At 41.7% G+C, this 13,996-nt stretch overlaps 1 protein-coding gene across 2 annotated transcripts in view; it reads right to left on the bottom strand.

The window, feature by feature from the left end:
- Positions 1 to 3,038: 3,038 nt before the first annotated feature.
- Positions 3,039 to 13,996, bottom strand: part of rnf24 (ring finger protein 24) — a 32,540-nt gene continuing 21,582 nt past the window's right edge. For both annotated transcript variants that reach the window (XM_015943745.3, XM_015943744.3), the window contains exons 5-6: positions 4,205 to 4,284; positions 3,039 to 3,410 (exon numbers count right to left, since the gene is read on the bottom strand). In XM_015943745.3, the coding sequence (XP_015799231.1) occupies positions 3,269 to 3,410; positions 4,205 to 4,284 (222 nt within the window). In that variant the 3' untranslated portion in view covers positions 3,039 to 3,268. The remainder of the gene's footprint in view (positions 3,411 to 4,204; positions 4,285 to 13,996) is intronic.

Raw genomic sequence — 13,996 nt, 5'->3', positions numbered from 1 at the left:
TCTAAAGTGAAAATTACGTCCATGCAGCACTTTACATGAAGGTACGAGTGAGCTCACCATCCACTTACATTTAACAATAGTGAGAAGAGTGGCTTTTTTAGGCAAAGCAGCGCGCTTTCGTGTTATCAAGTGAACCACGGAGATCCATTAAGAAAGCTTTAAGACGTGTGTTCTTGTGGGATGGAGGAGGATAACGGACAGTTTGGGGGATAACGTTTTACAGCAGGGAAGATGCGTCGTCTAAGACGAGCAGATGGAAACAGTCGCAGCCTCGCCATAACCAAAGTGAAGAACCTTCACTTGTTTTGATCCTCTGTGGCATTTTGAAGGTTATTTTAATCGAGCGTTAATGGCGTTTCTCTAGCTTTGTCCATCTAACAGCTGACATTTCCAACCAAAGGCGGTCACTTCTGCACGTGGGCAGATGAAACTCACAGCAGAGGTCAGAGCCACCGTGAGCACATCACCGTCTCGAAAACGTTAATCTGCATGCACGCGCGCGCGCGCACACACACACACACACACACAATCGGCGGGGTGTTTAAAGATGTACTCAATACCATCCTTATAAATGTCATTCAACACAGCTTCTAATGTAACGATAATCATTAATTACTGATATAGATGTTGTCTGATGTCCTTGTTTTGTTTTTTTAATTCGAGCACGACCTTCTATCTCCAACTTATCTCGCATCCATCACTGTGAACCTCCCTTTTAACATCAAAAGAATAAATACCAGTGTGTGGCTAAAAGCTCATATAATGAAGTCATCAACTAGAACAGAAGTTAAATATCTCATGTGCGGCAGTAATAATCGTTTCAGGATGCAGTAGCAAAAAGTGTCTACGAGATACAGCTTGGGAGTGTTGAAAGGGAACTAGGCGGCTTTGGCTTGCTTTTAGCACCCCCTAGTGTCCGTCTGTAGAATCTGAAGCAAAACTTGAACTTGAACTGAAGCTGTGCCTTCATCTTTTTAACACCTTAAATTAACAGCTGAAATGCCTCCCCAGCCTTCATTAATGTCTACAGGAGTGATTCATCGCTAACTATAATAAATCAGCTGTGCTCATGATCTAAAATATGCAGGAAATGTGCTGGAACCAGACTGCAGCGCCAGGTATGTCAGCTCAAAAGTCAAGTCCCAAAAGAGTGGCCCGCCAGTCTGAAGTTGCAAGTGGAATATTCTGGACACATGGGACGACAGGGTCTGGGTGGTCTTTCATGTACCCTGTAAAGTGTCATTTTAGCACATACTGGCTCAAGAAAATGGTTTAAAAATATGAAAAAGTGACAAAGTATCCCTTTAAATGTGTTGTTTTTACTTTACTCTGATTTTTGAATGCATTAGGATATCCTGCAGCCAGCCTTCATCCAAATGCTGCAAAACAGGAGCTCCGTCTCACACTTTTGTTATTTGTAGCCACAGAAACCTATTTTTACCCACTGATGTCACCAGGGAGACTCCACAGTAAAGCCTTTCAAAGGAGCAACAACACATTTTTCTAAATGCAGCAAACAAAAAGAGCCGAGCCCAGAGGTGATGTGCGAGTGCCGCTAAACAAAAGCACCTTGTACCGTACAGAAGCAAAAGCACCAGAATACCGCAGCTGCATGAATGAAAATGCTGTTTCACTACAACCCGCTGAGCGAGGCAGCTCCAGCCGTCTAAATGAAAGCTCAGGGCGCTACTGTGGTGCTGGTTTTACTCCAGTACCTTGATGCAGCAGTACCAAGAGTTATAAATAACACGAAAACAATAAATAGATGTACTCTACTAAGGTAGAAAAATAAATATAACTAAAGACTGAGCACATTTTAAAGGAAGGATTTCTATTTGACTTGCAGGATATGTGGTGCAACCTTCAGTTTCTTTGAAAGGTTTGACATTTCTTTCTTTTTATCTTGTTCTTGTTAAACAGGCAAATCCTTAATATAAACCAACGCATCAAAAACATTCAAATTATCAGCTGAAGAGCAACGGAAACCTCCCGTGCCACCTCAAGAGATTCTGTTAAAGGTGTGGGACACTCGTTTAATCAATACATTTGCACTGGCCTCTGATGAATGCCTTGTAAGTCGTACTTTCGCGGTTCCATTTCCAGGAACTAGCAGTGAGCCCCATCACAGCCGAGCTCCGAGCGCCGGTTTTGGAGTCTTATTTCCTGATATTAGGACATCTCGCCTCAGACTGGATAACAACACAACTCTACCACTGAATCTCAACGCTGATGTTTTACTTCCACAAATAACAAGCCCGGAGGAGTTCTGCTGTGTGGTGGAGTTGCTAATGCTAACGGTTAGCTTCTGCTAGTCAAGATGTTCTCTGCCGTTTCCTGGACGCTAAACCAACAACGAGTCAAGATGGGTGAGTCCATGAATGTCAGTGTGGCGTAGATCTGTCAGGCTAAGAGAAGCTAACGCAGGAGATAGGTGTAGGAGACTATTTTCATGTTCAGTCTGCATGAAAAACTCAGTGGCCGATTATAATCCGAAATAATCATTCAAAAATGGGTTTTCAGTGTTCCACACCTTTAAATTCAGATAAATTACAGTTGTTTGTTCTTTGAAATGGTTTAGAAATAAAAAACAAAGCACGAATGTTAAAATGTCAGATTTAGTAACTCTGAATTCTTGTTTTCAGGTGGAGAGCTCCTGAAGGCCTTGAGCATAAAAAACACTCTTTTTTAAATCTGTGTAATTCCTTTTAAAAGCAGATATTCCATAAATGTACATTTCTTGTACTTCTAACGCTCAGAGCATAAGCTGCTGTGTGAATGTGCTCGCTAACCATTGACCCCACCATCACACCTGCTACTGTCCCTTTGAGACCAAGGTTTGAAAATCAAAAATACCACATTTGAAATATAAACCATAAGAAGGTATCATATTTAAAATATAAAGTAACAATGGAACTAAGAGCCACAAGCAACTAATGTTTGCCATCTTATAAAGTGCTTGATTAAAATAAAAAAGTAAAAAGTTGTGTTGGAGTTCTTGGCTTTTGCGTTTTCTTCTTCCCGGTCTTCAGAAAAGCGCTTTGGTTGTGAAAAATCCACAAGTCCGGGTTGTGATGTCAGGAAGTCCGTCGTTTATCCAAGGTTGAAATATGGGAGATGATGGCAGCTTTTATATCACAGTTTTCTTTTTTTTTACAATAACTCCAGTTTGTCCAGTCTGGCCTCACACACACTCACACCAAAGAGTGAATGTGAGAGCATGAGTGTTTTTTTTATTTGTTTGTGTGTGTAAAAAGAAGGTCAGAGTCCGCTACACCAGATTCTCCACACCTGGCAACGGCTGCTGAACAGGCTCGGGGGGGTCGGGGCTTCCTGCCTGCTGGGCGAGCTGCAGGACGGGCATGTTGCACAGCGGGCACACTTTCCTCACCTCCAACCACTTAATGAGGCACCTGGGAGACCGAGAGAAACCAGTGGAAGTTGTGTAGTTTCATTTTAGGGAACATTTACCTTGATAGTTCTATAATGTTTAAATAACACATTACAGGTATGATTATGTCTGCCAGGATACTGTTCTCCTTTTATTTAAACAAATAAACATTGTGCTGTCATTTTATTATACATTTATGACTTTTTGACATCCAATAACACTTTTATAGTTAACAAAACTACAATGAAAATTATTTAACACCTTTCAAACAAACCATGTGGAGCAATAAACGGTATAAATATTGTAAACAATCATAAATATTACAATAGTAACATAAAAATAATTGTCATTATTTTTGGATGTTTTTGTCTTTTTGCTAGGTAGATTTTTATTTTTCAATTTCCTACAATAAACACTTCATTAAGATTTAAAGACTCCACCGGATGGTTGTCCTGGCTCTTGAAGGGTTAATATCTCCTTATATTTTATAACTTTCTGTCATAAAATGACTGTTTTTAATGACACTGGCTCTAAAACGGCAGTTTTCTACTTGTGCGTGTTAAAAGCTACTGGAGCTGAAACTCTTGCAACTGGGGAGAAAAAAAAAGTAGGTCAAAGGAGGTCCCATGCTGATGTAAACAACTCGGCTGAAATGGTGGGACACGGGGGGAAGGTGCTGTTTTTCATGTGTTGTTTCACACAGAAAACTCTTGACTTTTAGTTTTAACTACAAATCGTAAATCAGCACCGATCTGTGTTGGTTAGCTTTTATTTTCCTGTGCACGTCGCTGCAAAGGAGCAAAATGTTTCACTTACTTTCGATGAAAGGCGTGTTTGCACGGGCAAATCCCCAGCTCATCTTTCTGTTTGAACTCCTCCAAGCACACCGCACAAATCTGAAAAATAAAGACGGGCGTTCAGGAGGCCGTTTTTGCACACTTAGGAGCTAAAATGTGTTGGTTTTTCCATGATTTTGTCAGTGTATGGAAGACGAGTTACTGGTTTACAGGACACAACTAAAAACAAAGGCGTAGCGACCACCTGTTGCATAACTGACTCAAATCTGGGCAGGCAATGCTCTGTTTCTAAGCTGTCTTGGCCCTAAAAACATAACACTTGAAGCTAAAAGAAAGACTTTAAAGCAACTCTGAAGAGTTTTTAACACTATTACTTTCAAACTGGTTTCAGTGGTTCAAGAGGCAGAAACTTGAGCAACTCCACATTGAACAGCAGTCTGTAGCCTGCTGGCCAGAAACTGCACGTAACAATTTTGTGGTTCGGGTAGGAACGCTAGTGGGGGGGTCTCTACCTGCTTTACAACAGCAGCTATTTACTTTGCCAGTGGATAAACATCAACTAAGCTAGCAGTTAGCTTTTTCAGTTTGCTGACTGTCAATAAAAAGCACAAGAAGAAGAATTTTGCGTTTTTTGTTGGCATCATGGCGGAGCCTGGAAGTGAAAGTAAGAGAGTCACGTCTTTGGAAGTGAAGCAAAAGGCTAAAACCAGAGTGAACATCGGCGTGACCTACACTAGTTTAAAGGAGCCGAAGAGGGCTTCGAAATCACGAGTGATGGTGACCTGGCTTTGTTGCTGCTACTACTTTGTCCAACTGCGTGGATCTTTTTACTTTGTGGCTTATTTAGTATCAGTTGGCTCGTGTTAGCGTTAGCTCGTTGCTAGTATTAGTTACAGCAGGCTGTGACAGGATTGTTTATGAAAGCTGAAGCGGGAAGTGTATTAAGTGTTGCTTTAAAATCTGATTTTTGAAACTCTAAACTGAGTCTCATTTATTTGAAGAGTGTCACTTAAGGTCACGATTGCTGATGAACAGGTTTTGTATTCTGTGACAACTGGGAGCCATTGTTTCAAATGTACACTAATAGAAAAAAATCAGGATGTTTTTATGTAAAGGAAGTTATTTTAAGTAACTAATATCTTCTCCCAGTGGATTTGCTACTATGAGAGGAGGGGTGGTATATGGATTTCTTAAACATCAAAACACTGGAAAAGAATTACAAGTTAATGATTATTCTTTTTAGTTACTCATTTTTCACATGGCTGCTGAAAAGAGACCAAATGGGCAGGGCAGAGCAACCTATAGCTGGTGTTCTGAGAATCTGAATACAGGTCCAACACCAAAGATCGGACAGAAGTCTGAAGGAAATCCAGACCCATTAGTCTTTAAACCTCAGATCGTCACTAAATTCTTGGAGAGATAATTAACATTGTTCTGTCACTCAGTCATAGGGTCTCTATCCTTAATTTCTGAAAGCCAGGTCATGTAACCAAGAAAGATTTCCCAGGATAAACATTCCTTCTTTACCGTCCACATGAATCTGCATATAGGACTCCTCAGCTCTCCCCATACTCAAAATAAACTCACTAAAAAAGGACCACACACAATGAAAAGACGCGGGTAAATACAGCCGCTACAGCCCATCTAAACAAACGTCTGCTTCCAAGCTCATTAAGCAACGACCAAAATTCAGTAGCTGACAGGAACTTCCAGTTGCATAAACGGGTAAAGGAATCGCTTTTCCAACACACATTTATAAAACATTATTCACTCCTTTATGGGGAAGGTTTTAATGTGACACTTCTATTTCAGAGGCAACAATCACTCACAGATGTATGGGTTGCAACTGCGGTTAAAAAGAACGGTATGAGGTCTCTTGGTTGTCTCTCCTGAGGGGGTTTGGACACAGCAGCTCGTTGTTTGGAGGTCTGCTCTGGCCTGTCCTCTCCTCTTTCCTATTCCCCATCTGTGGTGTTGTACTTGCAACTCAAGCCTGACTCCCTCTTGCCAACCAACAAAAACACAAGATTTCATTTCACACTCCATTCCTCAATGTTTGCATTACATTTTTTTTCTGTGAAGCACAGGTTTGGTACCTCACTGGGTTAGGGCTGTTGGTGACAGAGGAGACACAAATGTTTGTAAGAGGACTGTGACTAGGAAACTTGGACAAGACATTTTAAATGTGTTCTAATATTCTTGTTACCACTGAGTCACAAAATCTTCTTAATTCTGTCTCAGTTTGCTCTTAATTTGCATTAATTTCATCTCAGCCACTTCCACCAGCTCCTCTGATGGGATTCCAAGGCATCACTAAGCCAGTGTGGAGATGCATTTCCCTTGGCATGTCCTGGGTCAGCCTTGAGGACCCAGAAGAACCTTCCTCAGGCAGCATCCAGCAGGCATTCTGACCACGTTCTCAGCTCAGTTGGTTCCACTCGGTGTGGAGGAGCAGCAACTCTCAGAATGTCTCCTGGATGTCTAAACTCCTCACCGTAACCCCACATGCTAAGCCCTTGTATAATAAACTTGTTTTGGGTACCTGCATTTGTTACATTGTTCTTTTGAGCTTTACCCAAAGCAGGATCCGCAGATGTTTGAAGTTCTCTATCTGAGGTAGAACATCTTCCTTAAATCAGAGTTGGCAATCCACCTTTTTACAGTTGAAGCCCATTGCCTCAGTTTTAGGGGTGCTGATCCTCATCCCTGCCACTTCACATTTGGGAGAAAGTCTCCACAGCCAGAGCTGAGGGTCATGGTTTGAAGAACCAGAGGATCACATCATACTTGAAAAGCAATGGTTGGTGACCTACCTACCACTCTAAAGGTTGTCTTGGACGTCTCGCTTTCTGGCTTATACAAACTATATTAATAAGGGTTTGTAATCATTCTTTTTAATCATTCTCCCTCTCCTGATAATAACATTTTACTTTCTTAAACACTGGATGTGCTACTGCTAGTTTACCCGTTTAATTATAGATCCACTAGGATAAATACAATAAAGTTCATCTCTCACCAAATAGAATATTTACTAAGAAGTCACAATGCAACCATAGAAACACTACTTTGTGTGTGTGTATGTGTGTGTGTGTGTGCGTGCGTGCGCGCTCTGTCTTCTCGATCCCCAGTGAGTCGTGGAGGATGGCTGCTTATACTGAGCCAGGATCCTCTGCAGGTTTTTTTCTGTTAAAAGGGAGTTTTCCTCTCCACTGTCGCTGCATGCTTGCTTAATATGAGCATTGCTGTAAAGCAGGGCTATTCAATTCCAGGCCTCGAGGGCCGGTATCCAGCACGTTTTGGTTTTACTCTGCTTCAACACACCTGATTTCTATCAGCAGGTGATTAACAGAGCCTGAGGAACTGCTGCACAGGTGATTCAACCACTGAATCAGGTGTGCTGGACCAGAGAAACCACTAAAACGTGCTGAATACCGGCCCTCGAGGCCTGGAATTGAATAGCCCTGCTGTAAAGTCACTGACACTAGTCAGTGATTCGATGCAATTTGCTGGGTTCCTTATATAGGAAACTTTTTTCTGATTGGCTTAATGAACTGACCTGTATTGGAATGTTTATTCTGTGAAGCGCCTTGAGACGACTCTTGTCGTGATTTGGCGCTATATAAATAAACTTGAATTGAATTGAATTAATGGATTTTTCACACATGACAACTATTTTGTGAAATTTCAGGTACAAACAAGTTTGGCCCAGTCACACGCGAGGAATTCAAGAACCATTGCAAAGATTGAGACATTCAGGAAACGCCCTTGTAAATGTTTTGTCACCAGCAGCCCCAACCCAACCAGTACCTGCTTCAATGTCAGGAACAGAAACAGAAAACACAATTGCTTCTCCAATGTGGCACGACCTATACCTTATATCCAATAAGAGTCAGATCTATGTGAAGCAACTGAAAAAAGATCAAAACAAAAAAATTGTACAAAATAATTTTGTATTCTTTGAGTCATCCCTGCACCTTGTTGTCACAGACTTGAGTCCCATGAGCTCTGATGTTTTCTTTCACTTTCTAACATTAAAACACAAAGACTGAAAGCTGATGGGACACTGGGAAATTCCAGCACTGGTCGACAAGTTGTGCACACACGAGAACGCCATTTCTAAAACTTCATTTGTGCTACGGTGTTAAAGGTTTGGTGCCGTTGGCTCAACAGCAAATAAGCTTCAAATGTTGCTTGTAATTTTCCACCTAAACTCAGTTGACATGAAGCATTATGTAACAATCCCAGGAAGTAGACTGTAGTAGGAGACTGTTTCAGCATTGTGAGTCATTCGAGTAAAAGATGAGATTTCCCTTAAAGAAAATTTTTTATGGTCATGAAAATAAAAGCAATTGTTTAAAAATGGTTGAAAACTCAACCTTTCTCTTAATCTTTTAAAGCAATCACCGCAATAAAGTCATTTCTGTACCTCTCACATATCAACAGATATTTTGGCCTGCTGCTAGTGAGCAAAGAGAAGCTTTAAGGCTTGTCAACAGGCACGTTTGTCTACCTCTCCATTTGCTTTCAGCTGAATGCATTGAGTCAGTACTGTCAGGAGCATTCACGAGTTGGGTCAAGAACAGACAGGTCCCTCTCACTCATGGTTCAGCTAAACCACGCCTACATGCCGCTAACACACTGGGAAATGGAAAGTATATTTCCTACAGCAACTGCTTCAGGGTATCTGCTGGTTTAAGGGAGCCAAATTTAAGACTTTTTAAGACCTTTTTAAGGCCACTTTGATCAAATTTAAGCTATATATTTTTTAAATTTAATTTAAGCTATAATTTCCAGCTATTGCCTGGAACCGGTGCTAACCACGTCGCAAATGTGGAATTAGCCATCCAGTTACCATTAAACTTGCACTTCCTCATGGGGCAAGCTCCCACTAGCTTAACCAGCTGGTGCTCATCTAAAAATAGCCCCCTTTCACAACCAACTGAATGTGTACGGTTCCGCTTACGGCAACATCATACACAAAAAATGCTGAACACTAACTAAAAATTCACGAAAATTTTATAGAAATAAAATAATCTTGTTTATTGAGTCTTTGGTCATTTAAGACCTTTGCAAACTGTATTTAAGGATTATTTGTCATTTTTAAGGATTTTTAAGGCCTTAAATATGGAAAAGCAAATTTAAGACTTTAAGACTTTTTAAGGACCCGTGGATACCCTGTGCTTCAACTAGAGGGCACGAGAGCACTGTTTACTCAAAAAGACCATAGAAGAAGAAGAGAGCTCGTCACTAGCAAGAATCACACATTTACAAAGATTAAGGTGGAGAAAGAGCACAGTGTGGGAGCATTTTATTCTTGGGAGTTAACAGGATGAGCTGGTGCTCTTGAGCCTGTGAGGCTGAAGCAAATACTCCCCCTCAGAATAAATGTGGAATGCTGCCGTCGCCATGGCAACTATGTCTCCCTATCCCAACCTGGGTGGGACTGTGACCGGAGAAGGCCGCTGAATCGTTCCAGGAGTCACTGCTCTCTCAATCCTACAACCTTCTCCCCCTGTCCAAACGGAGGTGACAAGCGCCGCTTGTCGTGGCTGCAGGCACTGACGTGCGGAGAGTCCCCAATCCTACCTCCCCACCTAGTGGACACTTATGTTGAGTGATGTCTGAAGTCTGTTGCATATCTGTCTGAGGTGCTTTTTGCAGAGCAAAGCTGCCCTCCCAGTGGAGGGTAACTCTGTAGTGCTTTTTTTCCCTCCACCTGACTCAATCCTCATGTAAACCCTCTGATCTCTATTAAGGTAGCGCGACTCGGGTTGCGAATGACAACAGTCACCAATTCTTGTCGTGTCTATGCCTATGTATGTATGTCTGATCTCAGAATTGTGTGTACTGAAACTCTAATTTCCCTCTGGGATTAATAAAGTGTCTTTGAATTGAATCTGAGCACGGAGCCTGGCAAAACGTGGATAACGTAGCCGCGAAGGAAAATGAATCGAGACAAGCAACTAAACAGGTCAGTCTTCCATGAGGCTCCTGCTTGTGTCTGATTCCTAAGTGCAATTATTTAGTTCAATGTAAACCTTTTGTTTAATATGTGCAACAGTAGTCACAGGGACAGGTCTTACAGCAATATGTAAGAGATTTACAGTGAAATAATCACAAACCGTCCAATGTCTCAGTCATGGCAGAAGGATGATTATACTGAAACAGATTTCATTCTCAGCCGGCTGGGGGTTTGTCAGTTTTTTTTTCTTTCAAAGAACCAAAGAGTATTGTAAACAGAGTAACTGTTTACAATCAGCGATTGCGAGTCTGCGCTGAGCTGAAGCTGCAGGCATTTGTAATTCAACACCGGTCAGCAAAATGCTCCAGAATGGTTTAAAGAACCAAAGCCAGTAAACCGGAGTGAGCCAGGAGTGATTTCTTGTACCCAAGAAGCCACTGCACTCTTTTGTTTTACTCTAATTTTGGGTAAAGCAGGCTAGAGTTTAACGTTAACAATGCTAATGATGAATGAGAAACAAATAGTCAGCTCTAAAAATATCACAAGCTACTTTTTCAATTACCAACATCTCGATTTTAAAGTGAAATGTATGTGTGAAGTGAATAATGAGTCAATCGTGGCATTTTACTTTCTTTAATGAGTCGTTCAGAACTATAATGGCAAGCTAACAGCAAGACGGCGAACAACCACGCCTGAAAACCCACTACTTCTCGCTGGCCTTCAACTCCCAAACCATAAAGCATTAACTCATCCTTAGTTTTTCCACCTTGTTTGTTCAATTTTAAATTTGTGTTTTTATATTCTGGTTTTACTTGTTCTATTGGTTTTAGTTTGTTGTTCTTTTAAGTCTTTTATCTTTTTTTACTTCTTATGATATACACGACTAGTTTAGCTTGTGTTTTTATTATTAGTTTTTATGTGCAGCGCTTTGGTCGGTTGTTATGCCGTGTTGAAAGCGCTCCACAAATAAAGTGGCATGGTATGGTAACCACACTCTCAAATGCCTGAGATATTACCGCAACAGAAGTAGTAAGTGCTCCCTACCGTAAAACACCCAAGAGTGCCAACACCAGATATGACAATATAATTATCTCCTTATCATCTTACTGCGTAGGACTTCGCTTGTCATCTAGAATCTTCTGGTGCAGGGGTCTCATTTATCAAACATTGAGTAGAATCCTTACTAAAACCGTAATCAAGATCAGGAAAAAAAGTACTTACGCCAAGTAGGTTTGTGATCTATCAAACATGGAGTACACACAGCTGCACGCAATCTATGCTTTATAAATCAGAGACTAACGAGAATGTTTCTCAGCTGCATTTTAGTCACATCCCGCCCTCACCATGCCCACTTACTGCCATAAAGAGTTAAACAGTTAATGCAATGTGCCTTGTGGATCTCATGCATATACATAAGCCGGCTGTTGCAGCGCTCCGCCAATGACATGGCGACCGTAGATCAAGGCAGATGAAGGAAGCACAATTTCATAGAAGCAGAAATTGAGGTACCTGTGGGTGAGGTGGAGAAATGAAAGGAAATACTTTTGCAAAACATATAAGAGAAAATCCACGGAGTGGCACAGCGTTGCTGAAGCCGCCAATGTTGTGAATTTTTCAGAGAGATCTGTGGCGGATATAAAAATAATGGTCCAATCGGGATTTGATCCCCAGACTCCCCGGTGAAAGTCACGTGTGCTAGCCAGTCAGCCAAACGGAGATCTCCCTTGTCCAAGTAGCCAGGGCGCAGGATCAATCGGGTCACAGTGACAGGACACACACTGTCACAGACGCATGACGTTCTGTCTCAATCTGTCCCCCTGTCTGTATTCTGTGCTTCAAGCTGTGTGTGTGTGTGTGTGTGTGTGCGCGCGTGTGGGTGTGTGTGTGTGTGTGTGTGTGTGTGTGTGTGTGTGTGTGTGTGTGTGTGTGTGTGTGTGTGTGTGTGTGTGTGTGTGTGTGTGTGTGTGTGTGTGTGTGTGTGTGTGTGTGTGTGTGTGTGCATGCGCGCTAGGGCTGTAGCGAAGCCTCGATGACGTCGACGGCTCGATTCTAAAAATTCGTCGACGTCAGATCCGGTAGTCGACGCACCACACCCACTTGTTGCATCCCCAGGAGTTTGTAAATAGAGGAGGAATCTGCCTGTTTTTCCTCCTCTTCTCCGCCTTCACTAACATTTCCGCCAAATACCAAAGACCCGGAACAACGTCCGTCCGCTACTAGGTTCCTTTCGTGTTTTGCCCGCCTTCGTCTCCCGGCAACGAACAACAACTTCCGGGGTCAAATGCGCTGCTTCGTGTCTATCGCAGATGCAGAAAACCACCGGGAGCGTTTCTCCCTTCATAAAGGAGCTTCTTTCAGACATGAGGAGAGCTGTTTTGGTGGTAGCAGTCTCTCCTCCGTGCTGGTCTGTTTGCTGCTGAGTGTTTTTGGTTTATTTAAACTTGGTAACTTGAACTTAACGTTGGTAAAGCTACTGTTAGCATTTTCGCTAACAGCTTCTTGCATTTGGATAAGCTGTTACGTTTTGGTTTAGAGTTCATCTTTTTTGTGGTGCAGATCTCCCTTTTATTACATTTAGAGTGTTGTGGGTTTTCGGTTTAGTTTAAAATATCACCTTGAGTTTGGTTTAACCTCCCAGTTTAGAGTTTGGACCTTTAGAGAGTCTTATTTTGGTCCAGGACCCTGTAATCTTTGCCCAGCGGGACACCTCTACTTATTTGTACTTTTGTTTTAATTCCCCACAGGCAGAATTAGTTTTATTATTCCCAACCTGTGGATGGAAAGATTTATGTTTTTTTTTTGTAGTTGTAAATAAACCTGATCATCATTTTAACTTTTAAATCCCACATTATTGTCCCTTCCTTTTTGCACACGAGCCAAACTCCCCAGGAAGGGTCGTAACACCACTCGCCTCACGCTCATAAGTGACCAAAACAAAGCAGCATGGAGACACTCCGTCTCCAACCACCTCTCAGGCAGCAGCCTGCACTCCCAAGTTCTACACGTCACCAGAACATAACCAACACAATAAAAGCAGTGTTATACAAAATGGGAGGCCTGTAGTGTTTATTCTCTTACAGTAGCAATTAATCAATTTTTTGGAGGAATTTATTAGAGATTTTTTGGTTTTTATTAACTGTGCAATAGAAAAATAATCATTAGATTAATTGTCTAAATAGTCATTAGAATAGTCGACTATTCGATAAAATAATCGTCAGAATAATCGTTTTAAAAATAATCGTTTACCCCCAGCCCTAACGCGCGCATGTGTGTGTACGCGCACGTGCGTGTGGGGGGTCTTGATCTGTGTGAAAACGAAGCAGTACAAGTGATAATGCTGCAGGATTTCATAATTGTATCCTTCTCAGCAGCAGCACTGCAGGTGCCCTCCATGTCCAAAATGTGCGTAAGCCAGGTCCTTAGTCAACTTAAAGTTGCGCACATTTTTCCACTAAGTTTTCTTTCATAAATCCCAAAGTTTGCGTGGAAAGATGCTTACGCAGTTTTCCGACCCCAGTAACTCAGTAACTTGGCAACAGCCATGAAATTCATGAAAATGCAGTGAGATAGTAACTTTTTGCTTACAAAAATGGCCTGCAGTAACCACATTTGACCACAGGATGTCATTCTTACAAGCTGAACCTTAAACTCTAACATGTCGTTAAACAATTGTCCGTCTAATCACCTGAGGCAATTCTGTTCTTAGCTTTCTGCAGTCCATGTTAAACGTGGTACTCACCCTGATACCAAACAGCACTGACTAATTTTCATCATTTAAACTGGCAGTGTCTGGTTTCAAAATACTGGAGACACATGTGATGCTAATCACAGAGCACACTATAATTAACT

Source organism: Nothobranchius furzeri, chromosome 6 (genome assembly GCF_043380555.1).
Source record: "Nothobranchius furzeri strain GRZ-AD chromosome 6, NfurGRZ-RIMD1, whole genome shotgun sequence".
Lineage (NCBI taxonomy): Eukaryota > Metazoa > Chordata > Actinopteri > Cyprinodontiformes > Nothobranchiidae > Nothobranchius > Nothobranchius furzeri.
The sequence above is the reverse complement of the archived record's forward strand: the minus strand, read 5'-3'. Positions and strand labels throughout refer to the sequence as shown.